This window comes from Chelonoidis abingdonii, chromosome 2 (genome assembly GCF_003597395.2).
Source record: "Chelonoidis abingdonii isolate Lonesome George chromosome 2, CheloAbing_2.0, whole genome shotgun sequence".
Lineage (NCBI taxonomy): Eukaryota > Metazoa > Chordata > Testudines > Testudinidae > Chelonoidis > Chelonoidis abingdonii.
Genome location: NC_133770.1, coordinates 184,105,195 through 184,132,270, shown reverse-complemented (window position 1 = coordinate 184,132,270; position 27,076 = coordinate 184,105,195). Strand labels below are relative to the sequence as shown.

The 27,076-nt window shown below is 42.3% G+C and overlaps 1 protein-coding gene across 11 annotated transcripts in view; it reads right to left on the bottom strand.

The window, feature by feature from the left end:
• PHACTR1 (phosphatase and actin regulator 1) overlaps positions 1-27,076 on the bottom strand; it is a 479,385-nt gene that overhangs the window by 217,631 nt on the left and 234,678 nt on the right. Inside the window, exon 1 of one of the 11 annotated variants that reach the window (XM_032793289.2) lies at positions 11,995-12,134. The exons of 9 other annotated variants lie outside the window; for them this stretch is intronic. In XM_032793289.2, coding sequence (XP_032649180.1) covers positions 11,995-12,118 — 124 coding nt within the window. In that variant the 5' untranslated portion in view covers positions 12,119-12,134. Of the gene's footprint in view, positions 1-11,398; positions 11,489-11,994; positions 12,135-27,076 lie in introns of those variants that run through there. One more of the 11 variants, XM_032793295.2, reaches the window with a different exon arrangement.

The window sequence follows — 27,076 nt, the reverse complement described above, 5'->3', positions numbered from 1 at the left end:
TATGGACTTGCATTTCTTATTTCCATCTTATATGGACCCATTGCCCATGGCAGACTGTGGGGAAGGGAAAAAAAGGGTGGGGAGGGCAATGACTTTTTAGTGGCAGCATGCAGTACCAGATAAAGGGCTGAACTTGGCACTCTGACAAACCACGCCAAGTATGGGAAAGGGTGAATAGTAAGTTAGGAATTACAGGTTCTCCATTCTTTCTTTAAATGGTTAGGGACACATGTTATGATTTTATGTTGTGATGTGTACACATTGCACGAGTAAGATAAAGCTGTGTTCATATTTATTTCCACTCATCATGGCCAGTATAAACGCATAAAAAGCCACTCAGATTTTTACACTTTAGAATTACTGGACATATTTTGGGACTCAAACTACAAGTACACAATACTGTCTTTAGCTTTCATTAGACATACAAGGATGGGAGGAGCAAAGGGTCCCTGAGCCATCTTGGTAATACAGGGCAGGAATGTTTAGATAGGCCAGTTCTGGAAAATGGGGAAGATGCCTTCTGGAATATACCTAAATTAGGCTACACACCAGAGCTTCATGAGCTCCCATCTAGTGCCTTGCATTGGCTGTGGTATATATGCTGGGTCAGGTTCCTAGCCCTCACATCCACAAGCCAGCAGACCAATTCCCCTGGGGATGGTGAATACTAATAAGAGCTTTAGGCTACGTCTTCACTACCCGCCATATCGGTGGGTAGCAAATCGATTGCTCGGGGATCGATCTATCGTGTCTCATTTAGACGCGATATATCGATCCCCGAACGCGCCCATATCGATTCTGGAACTCCACCAACCCAAACGGAGTTGCGGAGTCGACATGGGGAGCCGCAGACATTGTTCCCGCGCCGTGAGGACGGTGAGTAATTTGATCTTAGATACTTCGACTTCAGCTACGTTATTCACGTAGCTGAAGTTGCGTATCTGAGATCGATTTTCCCCCATAGTGTAGACCGGCCCTTAGTCAATCCCCCCCATCTACAGCTTACGAAAGTAAGTGCACTAGGGTGAAGAGAGTATCCTCTCCTGGTGCTACATGGGTAAGTTTTGGGGAGGAGAAAGAGATTGTTTTACTTGTGAGCCCTATTTTCCCCACGCCACCTGCACACACACACACCTGTGCACTTAAATACAGCAAACTCACAAAATCCATCCTTGTTTCTCTGCTTTTTAGTAACCTTTGCAATTTTAAAAACAGACTGTAGGGTAGCATCAGGAAGACAAGAAATGACAAATTTGAAAACATGGCATAAATCCTCTTTGCATTGTTTTAATTGCAGCTGATGGAGAATAAATAATGTTTCTACAGAAAAAAGATTACACAGTCTAAAAATTAAGCAAACTGACAAAGTCTCCATGTTGGAAATTATTCTCCCTCCCCCCCACACACATACTCTGCTTGTCCTATATTGAGTACCTCTCCTAATTTGGCAAATTTCAAGGCAGCTGTGCCTTAATAGTTTTGCAGGAGACGTTAATGAGTTCTTAGGGCCTCCTTATGACAGGGATCACTGACATTACAGCCCACAAGTGCCCCAAAGAAGCTTTCTAATACATGGACCATGGACATAATAGACCACAGTGGCATTTCCAGAACCAGTTTATCTTGTCAATATGTATTTAGGGACTCTAGAATATATAAATTCTGACTATAAAAACTCTAAAACACAACGGTCTGCTTAGCAACATTTTAATCTGTAGGTTCTTGACCCACCAGACAGCACAGTATCTCCATGTCACAACCTATGCACTCCTTTGTACATAACTCATTGCAACATAATATGGACTTTAACAGATCTTTGCTGGGCCCAAGTACATCTTAAAAAAATCCTGATTTTCAATTATTGCACATTTGCATTCAAAAAGTCCTTCTTGCAATTACTGCACATTTGCATTTCTAGACATTTTAAACCGAATAACTTTAAAATACCTTTACTTCTGTTTTTCAAACAGACAATGCAATTTCTTTTGTGATAGGAAGTGAAACAAATCATTCTCAGCTGCCATAGTCTCCCAAGACATATTCAAAAGTTGCACTAATTTTAATATTTGTGCCCTATACCTAGAGTGCACAAATCCATTAGACTATTGGCCTGAAAAATGTCAGGCAAAAGATGATTAAGGGCAAAATCCTTCCCTTAAGTGTCGTGGCTCTAGGCGTGCTGAAAAAGGCATCAGATGTGTATGCAATGTACCATTTACACATCCTTTTAAACTGCAAAATAAATTTGTTTCTGAGCTGACACCTTATATGTTAAATGTTGCCTCAACGTTCCTACAATCTCAGCTACAGGGAGCAAACAAAGGAGCACATCTGGTGGGGTGAGAAATCTACTTCTTTTGGACTTTTCAGAAAGCCAATGTCAGGCCTTACATTTTATTAGAATCCTACTAAAGACCCAGGCAATAAGACATTGCATGCAATTGTTATTCTTAATCTAGTCAGAATTACCTACCTCACAGTATGCAACATTTAAGTACATGCAACGCCACTGGGTGTGCGTGTGTGGTTGTTCTTTATATTGTGTTAGGGCTTACAATACGCTAGGTGCTTTCCAAACACAAAGACTCTTTCAGACATCTCTCCTACTATAAGATGAGGCCAAAGATAGAGATGGGGGAAGGGGAAAAGAGACAGCACCAAAGGCTTGTTTTCTTCCCCTCTCCTTGTCCTTGCTGTGGCCAAGAGGCTGTGAAAGGAATACTGTTGTAGAGACCCATCGCTCTCACAGCAGCCAGAAAACTCTGGAGAGGAACAAGAGAATGAAAGAGCCTCCTTTTTCCCAGGAGCTAAAACAGAGAAGGAGCTTTAAATCAGACTCCTGCTAGCTACAGAGAGATAAAATAGATGGAGCGTCCAAATATATTCCATTCTCCTCTCAACCTTCACCCCAGCCCAGCCAGAGTCTGGTTAAAAAAATAAAATAAAATAAAAAAATCACAGCACCCTCCCACTTCCAAACTTAGGGTGCTGGCATGAAGACTGGGCTTCTTAGACATTACATACTACAATACTGCCTTTAACCCTGGCCTGTGCCCCCCCGCCCTCATCTTTCATATCAGTCTCTCCTTAGTGGGTTAATCCAGTTAGCAGGTGCTCAGTGAGTTTTGCAAGACCTAGTCTACTAGATTTCATAGACAAGAAGCTAAATTTTCTTTTGCTCAATTTCATCCAATTACTCTTGGAAATCCTGACAGACCCTTAGCAAGATATCACCATGTACATTTATACTGTGCTCCTGAAATTATGCTTTGATTAATAAGTGGGGTGGATAAGAAGGCCACAGCATGAAAGAACGTTCTTCTATGCTGTCTGACTACAAATGAGACATGCTGATGTAATAATAGGTATACATCTATTATAAGGCACTGAAATAGAGCAAGACATAAAATGTTATTGCTATAAAAATTAAAATGGTGAGGAATATTTGCCTCCCCCTCTGATCAAACAGCGGGATGCAACAGTATTAAACATCCAACAGTACATTTAAAAAAAAAGAGGGTTTTGCAATGTTTTGCCAGTCAAGCAGGCACTCATAACAGCTATACCCTGATGCTTTTTCGCTTTGCAGGAACCAAGTACCAGAACTTACTACTTCTGACTCTAGATAAAAGCATATCATTTTGCCTGAACAAAGATGCAAAAATACATGAGAAATAAAATGTGAATGAAAAAGACAAAGGAGAAAGGAAGGAAACTGAACCATTCATTTGAAGACTGGATTGGATCTACTCTTCTGATCTCTTTTCTATCTTCCCAATATCCGCCTATGCTCAGCTCCTTACTCAGATTCGTGCCATGGTATTATTAATAATAAACAGTAATAATACCTGATTTAAGGTATGCTGCTCCCACAGATCATGTTTTCCATTAAAAAAAAATCAGAAGTTTTGTATTACATAAGAAGCAGTCAGCCATGCAAAACACCCTGCCATGGAGAACTTCACTAAGGAGAGGCAAAGAAGTAAAGGGACAATACTTGAAAATGCAAAAAGGAGAGATAAGAAAACTAACTACTGATCATATCTGTGTCTGAGATATAAACATGGATCAAATAATAAAATTAAGGAGGCAAACATATGAATCATATACAAGAATAAGGAACAACATGCTTGTTCAGACCAATGGTCATCCAGTTTGGTATCTCTCTCTCTCTTACGGTGGCCAGCATCAGATGCTTTGGAAGAAGGTGCAATAATCTCTAGTGGATAATTATGGAATAACCTGTCCCCAGGGAAAGTTTCTTCCTCAGTCCTATCATTTAGTTGTGGGGTATTGGTCTGAAGCATAAGAATTCACAGTGCAGTCCTTATAAAATATTTTAAAATTCTAACTACAGAAGTTCTCATTATCCAAATAAACATCTAATCACTTAAAAAAAATCTCTCTGAGGTCTTGTCCTCACTGATAATCTTGTGGTAATGAGTGTCGCTGGTTAATTCTACATTATGTACAAAAATATTTTCTTTTATCATTTCAAGAAATGTCCCCAGGTTTTTGCAGCAAGAGAAGAGTTAAATAGAAGCACCTGTTTTACCATCTCTACTATTCATTATTTTGCACACCTCTATCACGTCCCTTTTTACTCACCATCTCCCTTCACGTGGAAGTATTTCATTGCCTTTAATCATTTTGATCACTTTTCTCTGAACTCCCTCTATTTCTGCTCTATCCATTTTGGGACACAATGACCAGAACTCAATGCATTCAAGGTGATGACAACCACTGCGTTATAGTAATCGAGTTTCAGTAATTTCAACTTTATTTGCTATCCCAGCCTTTATAGTTCCTAACATTTTTGTTTGCTTTTTGGATGACCGCCATCACCGAAGTTTTAATGGCGAGCATTCAGTGTTGCCCAGGCCTCTCTCTTTGACAGGTCTAAATAACAATATTTTCCAATCTGATCTTCAGCATGTGAGAGCAGGAAGCCATGTCACCTCAAAAGATGGCATCTAAGCTTAAAAGACAGAGTCCACAGAGAGAAGCAAGATTGGAGCAGACCACTTGGCTGCTCCCTAAAGACACTGAAGCTAGAAGGAGATGGCAGACTGATGGGTCTTTCCCCTAATAACACTCTTGACAGTACACCTCTGCATCAGTAGTGTCTAAAGAGAATGAGATAAGATGATCAAAATGTCACAAGCACAAAAAATGATTTAAAAAAAATACTAAGCCCACCAATTTTTGCCTTTCCCACTCTCATTTCCCAAAAGTATTCTTTTCTTTTCTTCCCCTCCCAGTTTTAAAACTGAAAACAATTATCCAAACAGGGAAGCCTGTTGCATTTTCTCCTCCAGGTTACCACTAACTTTCATTGGAGAAAAAGGGAATTACTCACACTCCTGGGGGCAGGGTGCAAAGAACTGGAACCCTGATCTTTGGGCCTCGCCTTGGGAGGCAGTGACTTTTTTTGCTCTGTTATCTAATTTCCCCCAATAGGGTTCCCCGCTTGTCATCTGTGGTTTCCTCAAAGACCTGAGTGATACTGGGAGTTCTACAGGGGCTTATGTCTAAATGATTGCCAGGACTCTATAACAAGCCCAATGCTCTCCTGAGTGCTGTTCTGTACAGTCTTGCCAGTGAACCTCTCATGGTTAGCCAAGGCTTGCAAAGATCTTTGATTGTGTACAACCATTTTATTTTGAGGCTAGAGATTTCTGCCACATGCAGTTTAGCAGAATATGAATGATTCATTACAGCGCTATACAAATGTAGTTAACTACTTGCCTCAGGCAGAGAAATTAAGTTTTGAGTAAGGAAGTTCATTTGACCTTATTTCAGCACCTAAAGATTATAGACTCATAGACTTTAAAGGTCAGAAGGGACCAATATGATCATCTAGTCTGACCTCCTGCACAAAGCAGGCCACAGAATCCTACCCATCCCCTTCTATAACAAACTCCTAACCTATGTCTGAGTTATTGAAGTTTCAAACCACAATTTGAGCGAGCTCAAGCTGCAAAGAAGAATCCACATCAACAGTGACTGTGCCTATGTGCAGAGGAAGGAAAAGAAACCAGGGCCTTGCCAAGATCTGCCCGGGAGGAAATTCCTTCCGAACAATATGGATCAGCTAACTGAGCATGTGGGCAAGAATCACAGACAGACCAGAAAGTTTCTCTGCAGTAAACTCAGATGATTCCATGTACATCATCCAGACACTGGGCATATTACTGTGATAATAAAGATCAATTGTCAAAATTAAGCTATACATCATGGACATCTCATAACTTAATCAAGCTTGTCTTTAAGCCGTGGTGTTTTTGCCCCACAATACTCCCTTGGAAGGCTTGTTCCAGAAACTTACACTCCTAATGGTTAGAACTTCGCTAATTTCAGTCTATAAAAATTCCTATGTCGTTTATACCATTTGTTTTCTGTGTCTACATTGGATACACGCTTAAATATCTCTCTCTCAATATATACCTCTGATATTTTAAGAGAATTCAAATCCCCCTCACTTCTATTTGGTTAGGCTAAACAAGCACAAGCTCTTGAGTTCTTTCATAAGGAAGGTTTACATTCTCGATCATCTAGTAGACCGTCTTAATACCTGTTCCAGTTTAGAATTCATCTTCTTAAACATGGGAGACCAGAACTGCACACGTATTCAGATGAGGTACAGTGCCAGTATATACAAGGTACTAACACATCTTATCTTTGCCGGAAAATACTCCTGATGCTCTAAACCATATTATTTGTTTAATGGCCTTATCACACTTAGCGCTCATAGTCATACCTGTGATCAACCAATACTGCCAAGGTCTTCCTCCTACTGTTGCTTCCAACTGATGTGTCAATTATAACTAAAAATTCTTATTATTAATACCCTAATGCATGAAACCTAGCACTTTCGTATTAAAATTTCATACATAACTAATATCAGTTTACAAGGTATACAGACTCGTATAATATCTCCGTCTTCTGATGTAGCATACCTCCCAGTTCTGTGTAGCCATACAACTTATTAGACACATCCCCGACTTTTTGGTGCAAGTCGTAATCAAGGTAAAAATCGGTACACAAAACTGATCCTTGAAGGATCCCACTATAATCACTCCGTCATGACAAGTCTAACCCCTTCAGTGAACATTTAGTAGTTCTCCTTACCATTTATCCACTTTCAATTTTCATATTTGATCACCATTCTTTTCTAATTTAAACTAATAACTTCCATTGGCAGACTGTTCAAATGCCTTATGAATCGAAGTATAATTATTTAGACCAAAGGAATGCAGTAGGACTAATGCTCCTCCAATCTCAAGAAGGAGACAGGCCCGGGTATAGGTCTCTGGCACGTTCAAATACAGCTTTTGTAAACCATGTATAGTACATTTTGTCCAAATTACATTACGGTCACATGTCTTACCACTTTACTACCCCACTTCCTAAATTTTTTCCAACATTACAATACAGATGTCAAACTACGGGCCTGCTATGAGTTAAATGTAGGATCTTTTTCTCCTTTTCTTTAAGATGGAATCATGTTAAGCATATCTCCCAGTCTGTGAAAGGTACACCCTGAGTTTACTGATTTTAAAAATTCTTGCTAAATGGGCTTTGCAATTTCTGTGACCGTTCTTTCCATATTCTTTCGGATGAAGTTATCATTGGGCTCCGAATTTTGTCCGTTAACCTTTCAAAATTTTGCTTCTACACATCAGATGTGGTAAATCTACTCAATCCTACATTGCCATTGGTCTCTCATTATCCCTAAGCTCTCCATTAGCCTTATTAAAGACTGAGGCAAAGTATTTGTTTAGATATTGGGCCATGCCTAGGTTATCCTTAACCTTCATTCCATCCTCAGTGTTTAGCGGTCCCACTTCTTCTTTCTTTGTTTTCTTCTTATTGATATGGCTATAGATTGAGGGTGTGACTTCCCCCCTTTTTCTTTAACTTCAGACTTGCCCATTGAAACTGTGTCAATGTCCAATGTTTAAGGAAAGCATCATGTAAATCATCAGCTTGCTACTGTAGCCCTTTGAATTTGCATTCCTTAAAATAGGTACCACAAAAATACCTACGTGTTATGTCACACACTATCCTGCCTGATCCTATGTCCCTGTGCAAGGGCCAGGCTCAACAGCAATCCCTGTGCTCCATCAGCACAAGGACAGCTCTTTTTGTTACTCCCTGGTGCTCAAAACACTCTGAAGTGAATGAAGGGACAGGATTCTAGCTACGCGCTACATTCTGGCCAGGAGAATTAACCAGCTGTGCAGAAGGGACCCAAAGAGATGATGGTTGCATCAAATAATAGTGCACACTCTGTGCTTGCAGGAGTTCCCAGAACTCCCCTGGGGATAGTGTAACCCACAATACTTCTAGAATAGGGTTGGGTACAAAAAGGTACACGATCTGGGCCACCGATGTTTCTTTAATTTACGATGCATCCACACTAGGAAAAAAAAAAAAAAAGGTGGGTTTTTTTTTTACTGCACGTTAGCTAACTTGGTAACTAGCACTGGTAAAAACCCTCGTAAAGACAAGACTGTCTGTAGCTTTCTCCCATGTGAGCAGGTTGAGGTAAAGGCTATGGGCATGTCTAGACTTCAACCATAGAGTGTGAATGCAAATCAAGTACACATACCTGATCTAGCTGTAGTCTAGCTAGCTCAAGTCCCGGAACAGTGAAGCTATGGCAGCATGCAGGCCCGTGTAGGCTAGCTGTGTGAATAATTAGCCAGGGTTCCAGGTTGGTTTGTAAAGCCTGCCCTGAAGCACATGCTGATGCAGCTTCACTGCTGTGGGTCCCTGCGGTAGTTAGATTAAAGATAACATGGGTATGTTTGCTTGAGCTGCAATTGTAACTGCGACTAAAGTGTAGATATACCCCATGGGGGAGCCGAGCATTTACCTCGAATTGCTAACATGTGTGAAAATAAAAAAATCTTCCATTAGGATTTTACCCTGCATTAGTTAACCTGTGGTAAAAACATACCCTTTCGCCTAAATAAAAAACAACCTAAATCTCCTCTCTCCATACTTGCCTCTCTAACTACCAATTCATTGCCTCTGAGATCCTCAAGCATGCAGTCTACTCAGGCCCAGTCCCTCCAGGATCACTCTCAGCAGCTACTGAAATCAATGTGATTTGAAGGTATTCAGCATGTCCCAGAATATGCTTATCACCTCAATTGCCAGAGCACTTGGATCTGTGGTAATCCAATTCCACCCCTTCTCTATCCCCTGTGAATTGCCTCTTACCAAGTGTCCTCCTGGTTAAGTATCAGGCATATTTTCATTCTCTTTGATCTTTCTGCCATTTTCAAAACAAACACTGTCGCTCCACTTCCGCTCTCTTCCTGGGGCTTTTGAGACTCTATTCTCTCCTGGTTCTCCTGCCTCCCATCCTTCTTCAGCTCCCTACTGGCATTCTTCAGAGTTCAGTCCTCACGTCTCTCCTCTTTTCTTTTGACTCTATGCCTAGGTGACCTCATCAGCTCTCATGGCTTCAGTTATCATCTCCAAGATGATGATTCATACCTGTCCCTCCTTGACCTCTTCCTGACTGTTCAGTCTTGCATATCTGACTGCCTCCAAGACATTCCATCCTGGATATCCAAATGCCAACTCAAACTTCAGAGGGTGAAAACTGAACTCCTCTCACCTCACAAACAGTTCTGTGCCTCTTCCATTTCCACCACTATCCTCTCAGTCACCCAGACAGGCAGCCTTAGTGTTTTACACTCCTCTTTTTCAGATCTTTTTAATTCTCAGATTACACCAGCTCTAAATTCATCCTCTACTCTCCATGCTACTGTTAAAATCTTTCTTCACTTTCCACCTTGAGTACTGCAACCTCTCACCCTCTGGACTGCCTTCTTCCCCTTCATCAGTCCACGCCAAAATGCAGCCGCTAAAATGAATTCCTCTCTCATGGGTCTGACCATGCCCATCTACGTGCTCGAGTTCTTTCACTGACTTCTCACTTTCTGCATTAAGCTCAGCCAACATAGCTGGAAATACAGTTTCATTACTTCCTAGCATTCCATAAGAAATTTATGGCACCTGTAGCAAGAAAAGAGTTAATAGTTGTAAATCAAGCTCTATTCTTTTAAAATTGTCATCAAAGACCATTTAAATGAGGAAGACTGAAATATACCACAAGGTAAAATCAGAATTCTGGTATGTCCCAAAGGTCTGTAAACTGAAAGCCTGCCTTTTTTGTGCTTTTGTATTTCTGGGGTTACTGGGTTCTCATGACTAGTAGGATATTGCTATTAGTCTGTATCCCACTGAAAATTAGAGATTGAACAGACTAACATAAAAAGGAAGGGAGATTACAGTACTATGCGTCTGAGAATCTGCTAAAGTGTACATCCAGCTGAGGTTATACACATAAGCACACACATATACATTTGTTAAAAGAAAAGGCACCTACGATCTCTTCTTACTGTGCTTGCAATTGTATATACACAAGGCTGTGGAAACTGAAAAAAGGATGTTGATGTAATCTATTTACACATCAATTCAATTAAACTGGCAATGCATATTTTTAAAAAGAGGCTTAGTCTGTTTTTAGGGATAAATGAATCATGCTAATATTGTAAAGTACCTGCGACTTTGCAGATTTCTTAAGTTAATTTCTATGGGGCTTGCTGTCACCAGCAGAGAGAGAGAGAGTGAGTGAGTGAGTGTGTGTGTGTGTAGGGGGGGAGCGAAGCACTTTTTAAAAGGTACATAGCCTGGCCTGATTTCTTCTCTCCATTGCACCGGTGTAACCAATAGGGAGTTTAACTCAATGTTTATTTCCAGGATTCCAAGGCTATCTCCATACTCTACACTGAAAGGAATTCCATTCAGCTTCACTTGCAATTTAATCAAAGGCAACTATAATTACACTATCAGGGCTCTAATTTTGAAGAAACATTAGCAAAATCATAGTTACTTCATTAAACTGCAGACCGGTGGCTGACAAAGGACTAGCAGATCCCAAATAATATTTTGCTCCTCTGCTGAGAGCAAACTAAGCAGGCTTTTGTTAATTCAAGAACCAGCCTGAGTGTCAAAAGCTGTGAAATAAAGTGGCAAGCACCGCAAACAGTGAGCAGCCTCAGAAAGTGTTATTACATTTTCAGTCAAAAACCTCTCTCTGACCTTCAGGAAATGAGCTCTGCCTCCTGTATCAGTTTTAACTAGCTCTAACTAAAGAACCTTCAAATTTGAAGTAAAATGTAAAGCAACACAACAAAACAAACTCATATTAAACAAGGACGCGGGGTACCATCTGTGAGGCTATTTCTGCACGGATGGTTTTATGCCTCTTCTAGTTCTCTCCTTCTTCTAATTGCTGACTCTAGAAATATCCAAACAATTTGTCATCTCTCTCTGTATACACTGCTTTTACAGAACATAAAAAGCGTATACTTACCAGTACAAATACCTGTGATCTTATTGTCACTCTCCTGGAATATCTTTTGAGGTTTTGCTCAATCCCAAAAGGAGTGGGGGAGGATGTGATAGCAGTTGTCTGCTGAAGGACACTACATTAATTCCAATATAACCACAAACACCCCCCAGTGATTTGTTGCTGACAGCATGGCGAAATATCACACAAGATTGATTCCACGTAACACACTCTTCCAAATACCGATAATTAAGTCAGGCAAACTCTACTGCTGCACAGTGAAGAAAAAGTTGATGCACCAAGGCAGAAACAACGGTCTAATCAATTCATAGCAACGACGGTGAAACCAATGAATATATGCACTAAATTTCTATGGCAACTAGAGAGAGTTTTCCCCACTAGCTGTTAACACGAGGTTAATAAGGTAACTGTCCTCCTGGCTTCTCTCTGGTCACTATGCTGAACGCTTGCTCATTACATCCATTCTGTGCCTCCTGTTCTATTTTCCTGCAGTCCATTAAGTAGCAAGCTAAGCATCAAGCATCTGACAGTAGTGCACACACATCCTACATGCAAACATACTTTTCTGTCTCTCACACACACAAAATCACAGCACTCACCGTCACGGGCTGCCTCCCCGCGACTGCAGTTGCTGCATATATGTTTGATCTCCTTGCCTATGTGACAGCGTATCACAAAAGATACATTGTTGTTGTTGGTAGCAAGCTCCTTCAGTGGCTTCATCCTCACTAGATAGAAAGCCTTTTTTTTAGGTTTCTCCCCACTCATGTCTGGAACAGAGCCCTCTCTGCAGCCCGAAGAAGAAGAAGAAGAAAAAGCAAACATCCCAGGCTGCCTGATGTGTGTGGAATCCACCATCCGTTCACTCTCGCCTTAGCGTTTATCTGCCACACACACACCAAGGATTAAGGGGGGGGCGGGGGGAGAGCGAGCAGGGAGAAGCACTGCCTGAGCCTTGGTGGCCTCTGTGACCCAGCTGCCTTAACCAATCCAAATGATCGTGGCTAGAGGATGCTCTCAGCATGTCACTCCTCTGTCCATACCTGTGATACTTCTCAGCCATGGATTCTAAACAGCTTCATCAGCAAGTCAGAGCTTAATTATTTTCAGCTACCTTGCTTGCTGCATGCTTCCCATGAGTGCAGAGCTGCCCCCATGCTCCCCCCCCCACGCCTCCTCCCTTTCCCTCACCCCCTTCCTCTGGTGAACAAATGTGAGAATTACCATACAGAGTATCAGTGTTATTGGAAACCTTTGGTACTGCGCGCGCAGGGACAGTCAATGCTGTGTTCCTTCTGCAGGACAAGCTGCAATTCTCCAGCCCACTGAACACAACAACATTGCCTGTTCTCAGGCAGCATCACAGCCTATTCCGTTATAATTAATATTTTACACACACAGGAAAATCGTCCAGTATATTGATATAGGCTGGCTCCCTCCTACTGCTCCTCTGCATACTCCCTTGGCTATTTGAGAACTAAAGACCATTGGACTATAAGCACCTATCACAGCCAGTTTGGCTCTTCTCTTTTTTTAAATAGTCCTTTCACTCTGGCTTTTCCAAATTCTGTTTGACTCTTAAAATACAGAGGCAGCATCTGTCTGGTGGTTCTCAATGACAGCCATTGATACTAGCTGGCAATGACTGGTGACATCAACACAGTCTTCTCTGGAATGGAATTGCTCTTCCTAGACCAACCCTGACCATGGCTCACCAAGGAGAAGGGCAGCCACTGTGCGTCTGTTCAGACTACTAATCTCAGGATGAATACCCTCTCTTTGTCTCTTCGCCACCTTTCCTGAACTGCAGCTGCTCTGAAGAGCTGCATTACCATCTCTGGATACTTGTAGTCAGGGCAGTGGCTTTTTAAAGGCCCTCACAAAGCTCCTGGCTTATAGGGGAGTATTTATCTAATGTCATATGATCTGTCATCCCCTTTGCTGACTGACTGCCCATAGGAAAAAACAACATTACAGAACTCTGAATCTGGGCAAAGATACCAAGCAGCTTCAAATTGTCTGACCCTCTGCTGAAGCAGTGCTTCAGGGAAGGACCTGGAACACCGAACAGAGATGTACTTTAGGGGGGGGTGGGAATGGCGGGAAGAGGAGGGAGGGAAGCGAGGGAGACTTGGGTCCTGCAGGGCCTAGGGAAAGAAGTATAGGAGAACTGGGGAAGGGAGAGATGAGAAAAATCACATGAAGAGGGAGCGCTGTTCCTGTAAATCTGTAGCTGGAAAGAGGTTGTAGAGCTTCAGCCTAGAACTCACTCAATGTAGCTGAGACAGAGAGTAATTTTAGGGATAGTGCTGGTACCTTTATTTTTAATAAAGTTCCCTGTTCAGTGATAGAAGAAAATGACTCACTCTGCAATTCTTTGCCATTGTCACATGACATATTCTAATACACTCCATAGGCTAAACGAGACTGTCCCTAAGCCCTATCAGTTTTCATTCCATTCTTACCACAACTATCATTGAAACCAAGAGTTTTGCCTGACCAAGGAGGGGAACTGAGGCAGACGTCAGGATTTTGCCCGATATTTTTAATTAATATTTTCTGTCCCTCTTCTATGATTTTTCAAAATAAACGAATAAATAAAAACACACGAACTGCTGCCCTGCTTACCATGCATTTTTCTGATGCAGGTGTCACTTCTCCCCTGGCAGCACTGGGAACTGAACCTTGAGATGTCTTTTACAGCAAAAATTGCAATGCTTCATTTTTCTGGGCATGGTTCACAGTCAGATTAGATACTGTTAGAACTCACTGCAACATGGGCTGAAAAACGCTCCCAGCAGAATCATGCCATTTACTCAGCCATGCAACACAGCCTACACATCACCCTGCGGGTGTGTTTGTGTCAAATGGAGTCAGTCACTTCACCTTAGCTACATCACCAGCATCACATCAGGTTTTATCCTACATTAGTTGCTCATCTAAAAGTTCCCCATTGACTTTAGTGGGAGTTTTGGGGGCACAAGAAATGCAGGATTAGAGTCTCAATAGCAAGCAAACAGATAGATGTGATAATAGATGTGCATCCCATTTATAAGGGTGAATGCATTTTAAAAAGTACTCTCTTTAACTGAGATTGAGATTCAGTCACTCAGCAAAAATGTATGTTAAATTAAAAATTTCAAAAGAAAACAGCTGAAAATTAGTTGCTTCTTCATTCAGGTCTGGATTTCCTCTACCGCCATCTTGCTAACTCCTCAAATTGGGTAAAACACGGTTATAAATCAAAAAGTATTTCTGTAAAACATTAGGGTAGCCACAAGCTATGTCATGAACTTCTCAAAGTTCAGGGATGCGTACAGTTGGAGTTTTACATTGCCACAATGGAGAAGTAGGTCAAGAGAGGCAAAGTAACTCCAGATGTGAGCTTTCCCAAAGTGTAGAGGGTTTCAGATCTAGCCCTCTGGTTTGGTCTAACTTTTTATTCTACATATCTGCTCCCTGCTGACCAATCCTGGAGTACTGCACAAGGCTTGAGTAAACAAGCCTTCCATGGTAGGTCTCTGAAGGAGACTGAAAGTGCAGGGTACTCATATAGCTGCTGCTAGATGGTGGCAAATGGTTTTGTGGTTAAGGCACTGGGCTAGGTCTCAGGAGAATATAGTTCAATTCCTGACTACCACAGGCTTCTTGTGTGACCTTGGATAAGTCACTTAAAATTGCTCTCTCAGTTCTTTCTCTATAGAATAGGGATGAGAATATTTCTCTAGTTCACACAAAAAAGTGTTATGAGAAAAAATTCATAGACGTCTAAGAAGTGCTCAGAAAAAATACAGAGACTGAGGCAATATAAACAGACAGGCAGTAGTAGAGGCTGCACTTGCTCCCACCCCTCCATTAGCCAGGGATGCTAACTACTGTATCTATTTAGTTACACCCATGGCCATGCTTACACCTCTCTGTTGGTTTACCCATCGTCATACCTCCATGACCCTTCACGCTGTTGTGGAGGACACCACCACAGGATGCTGCCCCGCAGCGTGCACCTGCAGGCCTTCCCCACTGGACAGTGGAGTCCCAGCTATTCTGTGGTGTTTTGAGAAGCACGTATGATAACAAGCTTGCCCAATGGGCAACACAGATTCCATTAAGATCTGAACCCAAATTACCCATGAGAAAGTCTGGCATGCAAACAAGTCCTGAACCCATCTGCCAATACTTCTTTTGTAACATGCACTTCACTATAACATGCAAACTGCTTTCATTCCCAAGAGCTGCCTTATAGAAAGTCTGAATTTGCCACAGCTCATAAGACAAAAATATGTTTTAATTATGATCTGTGTAATTACGGTAAAAGCTGCCGCTGCTAATCATTTCTAGCACAAATAATGGAAGATGAACATACTGAGGTATTCCTACAGGAAATAACTTACTTTGTCTTGTTTTTAACAAAAGCTGAAAAAGCCATAACAACCCTTTCTGTTCACTCCCTGAATATGTTTTTGCAAACCTAGCACTCCTTACTGCATTGTGGCACCTAAATGATGACAGAGTGATCTTTTGGACTGGGCATCAGGAAACCTGTGTTCTATTCCAACCTCTGCAACTGACTTTCTATGTTACCTTGGGCAAGTCATCTCACCTCTCTATGTTTCCATTTTCCTTCTCCTCTTTGCCTGAGTAGACTGTAAATGCCTCAGGACAGGAACTGTCTTTTATAATCTCTTCGTCTAGAAGAATGGGTTTAGAATCTCAGTTGTGGCCCTAGGCCAGCTATAATACAAATATCACCTTCACCACCAATTTGGAATAAAGAAGTCTCCAAACCAGAAACCCAGATCTGAATACCATGAAACCTGATGATAGCGCAGATCAAGATTCACATTCAGATCCAAACTTTGAGCTCCGGCTCATCTTCCCCCCGGAACTCATTTCCTCATATCTCAAGATTACCTGGCTGGGAACTTCCTCTTTATGACACTGTTTAGTGGTTTTCAAATTATTCCTGTAAAGGCAGAAAGAAGCAAGGAACCAGTCAGCTAAAACCACAAAGGCTCAGATTTTCAGGTGCCCCAGAACAGTACTCAGTTCCACTGGAAAGTGGTTAAGAGAGGGTTTTCTGCCCACCTTCTCCAACCCCAGGGGGCTCAGAGCAACTCAGAGGCTTGAAATCAGCTGGAGCACTGTACACTTTGGCCATGCTCTCTCCTGCTCTTTATGCAGAGGAGCAGGTGTTGGGATTGTAAGAAAACTTCCCACCAGGACCTCTTTGCAGCAGCAAATTGGCACAAATGATGTATACTGGAGTTAAGGATCTGTATCTCCACAGATTTTAGGTCACAGGCTGAGACCATGTCAGTGGCTGCTAGCTGAAAGGTTAGTGATCCTGCAACATTATATTAAACCCTTACTTTGCATAGCTCTTTAGCCTTATTTACTGAATAAGTATCTATTTTGTTCACTTGACCTATTTGTTTTAATGTCTACCTGCTGATCTACATTTGAGATCTCTTTGTGTGTGGCAAATATTGTATAATTTTTCCCTTTTGGTTTCCTCTTCCCTTCTTACTATGAACTGTACACTATAGTGCAGCTAGTTATCAATGGGCACAGTATATACAAACATTGTACAGTACTGCCACTAGGGGCAGGACGAGACAAGACTATAAGGAATAGTTAGAATTAGGGCAAGTCTTAAAATGAGGAAACCCCCTTTAACATTTAACCAAAACTTTTCTCTCATTTTTTTGATGCAATTCGAAGTGTCAGCAGATTTTTTTCCAATACATTTCAAAACATTTTGACCCTCTCTAGTTAACAAATAATAGGGAGACTGCAGTGCTTTCTCCATCAGACTATTTCAGAGAAAGCTGACTAACGGTGCACTACTGCTGCAGCTCTGCTAAACCCTGTCATGGCATCGGGGGAGAGGGGAATTGACTTCTAGGTTTTTACAACTGGAATTAATTGCAACGCTGTCCCTCCCCCCACCCCAGTGCAGAAACCATTGTCAGGGATGGTGATGACAAGAAAATGCCAAGCTGAACCAGAATCTGGGCTGGTGGTGTGTCTTATAGGCATCTATTCCAGCACAAACAGCCCAGCCCAGTAAATAGGAAGTATAAAATCAAATACTACAAGCTCTGTGCAATGACTAACTATGATACATGTGCTATCGGGTACTACAGGGTAGACTATATTTATGTATTTTATTGTACTATTTAAATATCTAAAATCAACAAATCGCCATATTAAGGAGAAAATATGTATAAACTGGCCCAATGACAGCAAAAGACCGATCAACCATCAACATAACATCCCATTCAACAACACCCTCTACTTATCACTCGGGAAAAGCCTAGAAAACCAGAGGACCCTTTTAGGGAACCAGAAAGTTGCAAAGAAAGTAAGTAAGTTCCAGAGTGGAGGATCCCTCACTGAGAATTCCTTCCCAGCAGCTATCTAATGGTAAAGCTATGGGGCTGTCGGTCTGTGTGTGTGTGTACAGTGCCAAGCACAATGGGATCTGGGTCCATGATTGGGGCTCCTAAGCACTACTGCAATACAAACAATGATCAACAGGTTTTTTAGACACAGAGAGTGTGTGTGTTTAATGCTTACTTTTTAAAATTTAAACATTACATAAACTCCAGCCCAACAGAGCAACCAGAGCCTGGTGTAGACCAGAGCCTGCAACTCCCTGCAGTGCAGAACCCCACCTCCTGAAATGGAGGGCGACTTTTGGTTTCTGCAGACACACCCATGTCTTTCCACAACAAATCACAGCTGCTCCACACGGAGCCCAAGAGTCAGGAGAGCACAAATGTTACAGAAACACACAAGGAGAAGGGAATGGAATTGCCCTTTCTTGGTTTCCCCTGTGTTTTTAAATTCCGATTAACAGCCCATGTGGAACTTCTTGTTCTTCTTGCTGGGCCCACGATGTCCCAGGTGCATGCTGTGTTGTTACACAGTCATTCCTTCACTTAGGAGAAGCCCTGCTCTATTTTGACACATCACCATATGGTGCATAAAGCCTAACTGAAAAAGTTACCCACAAAGAGGACAACTTGGGAACAACTGTTTGCTGCACTGTGACTAATTGCTGGTGGTAAAATATACTTATGGGAAAAAAAGGATGTGTGTATCAGCCTATCCATCATCCACAAGTGCAGGGGAAAGACTGCTGAGCTGCCATTTGAATGCTGAGTAACACACACAATGCCAAACCTACACTCGTAATAGGTGAATGAAAGCTGGACGTGGCTATAAGACTGTTTCCATTACGAGGTAGGGGTGCAATTCCCCTGCTTCTTGTACACATGCTTGCGCTAGTTCTCATCAAGTTAGCGTGAGTATAAATAACAATGTAGCTGCGGTAGCAAGGACAGTGGCAGCAGATGCATAGCTGAGTCATGCCAAGTATATGCCTACCAATTCCAGGTGGGTTTGTACTTGGCACAGTTCAGGCCTCCACTGTCACTAGTGGTGCTACCATGATTACAATGCATCACACCTCAGCTTGTAGTGTAGACATAGCCTAAGTGAACACATATAATGAACTAATATGGAGGTGGGGTCCTAAGAGGGCAGAACTAATATGAGAGTTGGGTGGTATTCTAAGCAGGAAGGAATATAGAAAATATTAAAAAGGTGAAATTCTGGCTCTATTGAAGTCAAAAGAAAAATTCCCCAAGGACTTCAGTGGGGCCAGGATTTCCCTCCAAGTCTTTGGACCTGATTCAGATCTCTGTGATACCAGAGTTAGTCAGCAGTGACACCAATGAAGTTGATGAAATTGCAACACTCTAATGCTGATGAGAAATCAGAATCAAGTCTATAATCCGGGGTGGGCAAACTTTTTGGCTCGAGGGCCACAACTGGGTATGGAAATTGTATAGCAGGCCATGACTGCTCACAAAGTTGGGGATGGGGTGAGGGGGAGAAGGGGTTGGGGGTGCAGGAGTGTGCTCTGGGCTGGGACTGAGGGGTTCAGAGGGAGGGAGGGGGATCAGGGCTGGGCAGGGGGTTGGGGTGCAGGAAGAGTTCAGGAGTGCACGCTCTGGGTGACTCTTACCTCAAGCAGCTCCAAGCAGCAGTGGCATGTCCCCACTCTGGCTTCTAGGTAGGGGTGTGGCCAGGTGGCTCTGCGTACCACCCTGTCTGCAGTCGCCGCCCCTGCAGCTCTCTTGGGCCATCGTTCCCAGCTGATGGGCACTGCAGAGGCAGCGTGCAGAGTCCCTTGACTGCCCCTTTGCGTAGGAGCTGGAGAACGGATATGCCGCTGCTTCGGGGAGCCGTGTGGAGCGGGGCAAGCCCCCCACTCCACTCCCCAGCTGGAACTTGAGGGCTGGATTAAAACATCTGGAGGGCTGTAGTTTGCCCACCACTGCTGTAGTCAGTTTAACAAAATGTATAAACACTGCTGTTGTAAACCAAAGCCACAAAAATGCAAAAGCAGTGGCAATTTCTAGACTCACCAAGCGCTTGTCAGTTTCCCAACCAGTTATGTACTGCCTGAAGTGGAATGAATACAAAGTGTGATACATATCAAAGCTTTTTCCAAAAAAACTCTTCCCTCTGCTCATAAAATAAATAAAATTAGCTCCCTACCTCCTGCTTCTTGCCCACCAGAAGGAGAGTCTGCTGCTATAAGACCAGGAAAAGTGAAGGAACACAGTCATGTACCCATTTGGATTTATAATTCTTTACAAGGTTACACTCTTCTACAGAATACTCGGACAAGACCTGTGAGGTAAGGAGGAAGGGATAGAGACCAGATGAATAGCCAGAACATATGGTGGACATGAGACTAGGTACTCAGCCAACTCTGTGAGGGACACATGCAGGACTGCTTCATTTTCAGGGTTTTTTTTGCCTCCCTGCTGCCGAGAAATGGATATTTGAGCCAGCAAAAATATACGAGTAAGTAAAAACTACCTATGACCAACAGGTACTGCAAACAAGACACAAGTATGAGCTGCTGGAAGAATTTCAGTATTACTTTTTGCAATTGTTTCATTTCATTCATGTTAATTTGAATGTGTTCGAGGATATGTTTTAGGATGACACAGTAAATACAGACCAAGGAATAGTCATAATTACTAGAGCAATGTGCAACCATTGCAATGCAACCTGAAATGATGTGAAACTTGCTAGGTTTCCAGTGTTGTTACAAATTCAGAGCAAACCTGTCTAAAGATTGGTTACGGCTTGCAAACAACCTATATGAACCTAGTCTTCGTTTTGAGTGACCTACAAGGCACCAGATATAAAATCAGCATAGCTCCATTGATGTAATCACGGTAAGTCTATAGCTTTGGTTAATTTTTTTCCTGCAGTTATTGCTTTCTAATAGCCTCCTTTGAAGGCAAGCGTTGTGTGTTGTTCTCCTGAGATTCCTTGTAAAATTTGTACAGGTGTTTACCTTCTCATTCACTCACTCCTCACTATCCACCTGCCAGCGGCTACTGACTCCCATATAAATACCTCAAATGTCAAAATCAAGGGAAACAAAACAAAACAAAAACAAAACAAAACATTTTCTATGACTCCTATATAACCATATCAAACTTCCATAAGCAGTTATAGTAGGCAGGGTAACCAAATATTAAGATAAGTTTGTTGTACATCTCAATTAGCATTCTTTAAGATAACGGTATCACAATATTACTCTTTCAGGATTTTCACATGCTTTAAGAGGGAATTTATAAAAATACAGGCTAAGATTTTCAAATGTAACTAGTGATTTCTGCTGCCTCACTTTTTGGGTGCTCAACTTGAGCCTCTTGAAGGGGCTGATATTCACAAGCAAGGGCACTCAGCACTTTCTGAAAGTCAGTCCTCTTTAAGAAGTCTCAAGCTGGACACTTAAAATGGAGACACCCAAAACCACTAGTCACTTTTAAAATTTTTAGCCATACAAGTTATAGATGGAAAGACCCATCAGATTATCCATTTCCACTCCCTTCTGATGCACAATTGCTCTGTACATTGTCTAGTGTTTTGCCTGGCCTATTTTAAAAAAGAAGATCTTCCACCACCTCCTTTGGGAGAAGATTTAAGAAAATGGACCAAAATTCTGCTTTCACTCACATCAGTACAATTCTTTTGAAGGCAGTCAGAGTGCACATGGCAGCTCAAAGCAGAATTTGGCCTCACAACTCTGTCTACATGGCTAATCAAATTTGTTTCTGGAAATATCAGCCAACATAATTGCCTGGAAAAAATATATACATTCTAATAGTCCCCTGTTGATAATCCATAGATCTATTGCCACTTTTCCAGACAGATAAAGTATAGGGGGACCAGCCTGCTGAAATCTCTAATAAAGTCATACACCTAAAGTAAATGAGAATAAGATTCATGCCTGCTAAACAGAATAAAAAAAGAATTAATACAAAGCAACTACATTAATAGCTATTATCTAAAAACTTATATCCACTGGCTAGCAAGATCACAAGGCCATAGTGATAACTTATAATAGTAAATGTAATGGGATTGACTAGATTTTTTGTTTTTAAAAGTGGCTCATATGAAGTCAAGTGCTAGTAGTTTAAAACATTTTACCTGAAGACCAGGAATATTACAGTGCATTAAATGCATTCACTTAGATGGTTCTCTCAAGACAAGCAGTTGGGAATTTAGAAAATAAGTTTTCTGGAGTTACCCCAGAACAAAGTCATTTGAGCTGGCTCAATTTTACACAGTCACATATTTTCACTGTCAATATGGGTTTAGGCAAAGCATGAAAAACAGAAAATAGAAAGAATTTCTTGCTGTGGATTTCCTATAACAAGAGTAGGCATTGCAAATGTTAATAAATGGTCATAAAATTCTCTCTTTAAAATTCATTCCTGGTTTTTGTTTTTCTAATCATGAAAAATACAATGTGGGCTATTAATCTCTCCTGTTTCAGTGCATAACCTGATAAAGTTGATCTCTCTCCTGTAGTATTGGAGAACATTCTTTCCCCTGCTTTCTAATTGGCCTCTATCCTCTGCCTGTGCTGAAATACTTCTTTGGTCAAAGGTTGTCTAGCAACCTCTGCCATAACCAGTGTGTTTTAGGAGGACCTTTCCAGTCTCTACGCTGGATGATGCATTTTGAGGAACCTTGGACCCAAGGATGTCAGAAAACATGGACCGGAAAAGAAATCATCCAGTCAGTGAGAGTTTAAGGCTTGAAAGAACCATGATGGAAGAGCACTCAAGGAAGGGGATCTGTTGGAAGAGAGAGACCGAGATAAAAGTTTGGGAGGGCAAGAAGCAGCAAAGATGAGGTGAGGTATTGGGGCCAGAAAGAGGGAATTTGAAGTGCAAGGAAGAAGTATCAGGGAGGGAAAGCAGAGAAAGGGCAGGAGAAGAAGGAAAATTGTGAATAGATGTTCAAAATATCCAGGGTTTAATTAAATTGACTGATCCTCCCAAACTTCAGAGGTTTCCCCATAACCAAAGAACACCTTGCAATTTGGCATGGACAATATGAGATTCGGGGCTGCTAGCGATAAAGACTAAGGGTACATTGGAGGAGCTGCAGACGGAAGCATTCACAGAATCTGCCCACATTATGCCTGACTGAGGCACACAATGTCAACCTCTCACTTTAATAAGAACTAAAATTCTCAAAATAAAAAAAGGACAAAAATTCCTAGGACAGCATGGAGTTCCAGTTTACTTAATGGAAAGCACTGACACTAAACAAGCAGCTTTTGACAGCATAATTAATGTCTTTCTGGGGCCTGGTCTATACTATGCGTTTAAACCGAATTTAGCAGAGTTAAACAGATTTAACCATGAACCCGTCCACACAACGCGGCCCTTTATATCAATATAAAGGGTTCTTTAAACCGGTTTCTGTACTTTTCCCAACGAGAGGAGTAGCGCTGAAATCTGTATTGCCATGTCGGATTAGGGTTAGTCGCAAATCGACAGTATTGGCCTCCGGGCGGTATCCCACAATGCACCATTGTGACCGCTCTGGAAAGCGATCTGAACTTGGATGCACTGGCCAGGTTGACAGGAAAGCCCTGCGAACTTTTGAATTTCATTTCCTGTTTGCCCAGTGTGGAGCTCTGATCAGCACGGATGGCGATGCAGTCCCAAATCCAAAAAGAGCTCCAGGATGGACCATACGGGAGATACTGGATCCGATCGCTGTATGGGGAGACAAATCTGTTCTATCAGAGCTTGGTTACAGAAGACAAAATGACAAAGCATTTGAAAGAATCTCCAGGCTATGATACAGAGTCCACAGCACAGTGCTGTGTGACAAGCGTAACGGAAAGCCAAAGAATCAAATGGACGCTCATGGAGGGAGGGAGGGGGGAACTGAGGACTCGAGCTATCCCACACTCCCCGCAGTCTCTGAAAAGCATTTGCATTCTTGGCTGAGCTCCCAATGCCTGAAGGGTCAAAAACATTGTTGCCAGTAGTTTAGGGGGTATATCTCGTCAATTTACACCCTCCCTCCCCCCGTGAAAGAAAAGGGAAAAAAATTTCTTGCCATTTTTCAATGTCACCGTATGTCTACTGCATGCTGCTGGTAGACGGGTGCTGGCGCTGAACAGCAGCATCCTCCCCTTCCCTTCCCGGTGGCAGACGGTACACGGTACAAAATGACTGCTAGCCATCGTCATCATCAGCCGTGAGTGCTCCTGGCTGGCCTCGGTGAGTTCGGCCCGGGGTGGCCTGGGTAAAAATGGGAATGACTCCCGGTTATTCCGGCAGATGGTACAGAACGGCTGGTAACCGTCCTCATCATAGCAACTGGAGGCTGAGCTCCATCAGCCCCCCCACCCCCCCCCTTTCATGTCTAAAGAAAAGATTCTGTACTCCTGGACTATCATAGCAGTGGGAGGCTGCGCTCCTCTCCCCCACCCTTTAATGTCCTGCCTGGACTATCATAGCAGCTGGAGGCTGCCTCCCCCTCATTTTATCTCACTAAAAGTCAGTGTTTCTTATTCCTGCATTCTTTATTACTTCATCACACAAATGGGGGGACACTGCCACGGTAGCCCAGGAAGGTTGGGGGAGGAGGGAAGCAACGGGTGGGTTGTTGCAGGGGCACCCCCTAGAATGGCATGCAGCTCATCATTTCTGTGGGATCTCTGGGCTCTGACCCGGAGCGGCTGTGCTCTCTGGTTCTCTAGTACACTTGCCCCATATTCTAGGCAGGACTGACTCTATTTTTAGACAAAACATAAAGAAGGGAATGACCCGGGGAGTCATTCCCATTTTTGTCCATGCGCCCCGGCCGACCTCAGCGAGGCCAGCCAGGAGCACCCATGACAGCAGCAGATGGTACAAATGACTGATAACCCTCATCACCAATTTACAATGGCACAGCAGATGGTACAGAACGACTGGTAACCATCTCTGCTACCTTGCAAAGGCAAATGAATGCTGCTGTGTAGCACTGCAGTACCGCCTCTGTCAGCAGCATCCAGTACACGTACGGTGACAGTGACAAAAGGCAAACCAGGCCCCATGGTTGCCATGCTATGGCATCTGCCAGGGCAATCCAGGGAAAAAGGGCACGAAATGATTGTCTGCCATTGCTTTCACGGAGGAAGGATTGAGTGACAACATTTACCCAGAATCATCCGCGACAGTGTTTTCGCACCATCATGCATTGGGATCTCAACCCAGAATTCCAATGGGCGGGGGAGACTGCGGGAACTATGGGATAGCTACCCACAGTGCAGTGCTCCAGAAATCGACGCTAGCCTCGGTACGTGGACGCACACCGCCGAATTATTGTGCTTTGTGTGGCCACGTGCACTCAACTTTATACAATCTGTTTTACAAAACCGGTTTATGTAAAATCAGAATAATCCCATAGTGTAGACATACCCTGGATCTTGCTCTTCTTCTGCACAGAGACGGGCTCCTCTGAACAGCACTGAAATCGGCATGAGGAGCCTTTCACGTTCTCCAAGAGAAAACAATAACAGAAAAGGATTCTGCCTCTCCTCTGCCCATCCCCCTCTTCTCACTGCAACTCACTCATTTTTCAGTGTCAGACTCTCCGCTCCTTAGCAGCTGCTCATGCTTTCACTGTGGATTGGTACGGTGCACAAAGCATATATGAAAAGTCTCACTGTGCGTCAGCCCCATGTCATTGTTCCCTTACTGTCCCAGAGTTTAGCAAAGCTAGGCTAGTCTCAATAATACCAACAGACAATACACGTGCCATCAATCGAGCTCACTGACAAAAGAAATAGCAAGTATTGTTTGCCTTTTTAAAGCCCTGAATAGCAATCAACAAAAGAAGCTGGAGTAAGCTAATGGGTCTAAAGAAATAGCTGCATAATCAGGTTTTTCTGAAATCCTGGTATGTATTTTAAAATAAAATTTGCTAAACATTTTGACATCTGTCCTTGGATAATTATAAAGTCCAGAGATCCAGAGTTGTGTTTGGGCGAGTTGTGTTTTAAAGAGGGTCTTTTCATATAGAAAGGAAATTTTAAAACATAGCAAACATACCTAAATATAGTCAACTTTCTCATGCATATTTTAAATAATTTACTGCCTTATGTTTTAAAGCTCTTTGCAATCCTCACATGTAGTATGTGGTGATTATTAATAATGATGTTAGTGAGGGAGAGTAGAGTAACAATTGCTCTTACTATTTGTTAATTATCATATTTCTTGATATTTCAGTTAGGAATTTCCTCCCTCACAAGCCCAGTTGCTCCACCTGTATGACATTGCAGTGAAATCATAATACTCCATTTGTGAGATCACAGTTTTTGTGCAACTACAGACTGCAGTAATACATAACCAGAAGTTTACAATTTCACCGAAAGTTCAAAAAGCAGAAGAAGCCGGGACATAAGCTTTCAGAAGAAAGTCCTCAGTAAAAACATACATTTTCAATCAGAGTAGTGGGAGCGCAGAAAAATCCTGGCATTACACACTGCCTTTTTGTTTTTGTTTTTTAAATTACTCTGTCTGTATTACCGTAGTGACAACAGGCCCCAGCTGAGATCAGGGCAGTATTGTGCAATTCTCTGTACATAAACATAGGGATGGACTTTTTGTCCTAATGATCTTTTCTTTCAAGTTTTCTCTAGCATAATAATCCTCTGAGCTGAAAACATTCAAGCTTCAGGACCCAAGGACCTGATCTTACAATGTACTAGTGCATCCTGCAAGGTGCAGAACACTCCCAATTTCCAATGACAGCGAGGAGGCCTTCAGTCACTCTTCAGGATCAGGCCTGAAAATTTACCAGGGCTATGAAATTCACAGTACAAGTCAAAAAAAAAAAAATTTCTTTGCATCAATATGTAGAATACTGTCATTGTTTGAGGGCTGTGTTCAATGGGAGTTTTGTGCAAACATCAGGGGAAAATGTAGCCTTCAGTGCTTCAAGTTGTTTGCTCTGTAGTAAACACTTTTGTGCAGAAGATGCTGTTGTTGTTCTTTTTTCATAGGCAAACTAAAAGTAATATTATTGATTACTCATCACGGGTATAGCAGCCTATGAATAAATAATAACACCTTGATCTAACTCAGACACCACTCTGTGTCAACAACTAAAGGCAGCTAAGAACCAAATTATTACTTCCATAGCACAAATGCACTACTACGGGAGCAGGTGCAGGAAGCCTCTTCCCTGTTGTAACTCCTGAGGAAATACAGCCATAATGTGGATACCTGTGCTCCCAGAATGTAAAGTTCCCTCCCCAGAACCTGCTAGGGATCGATAAGAAGCTAG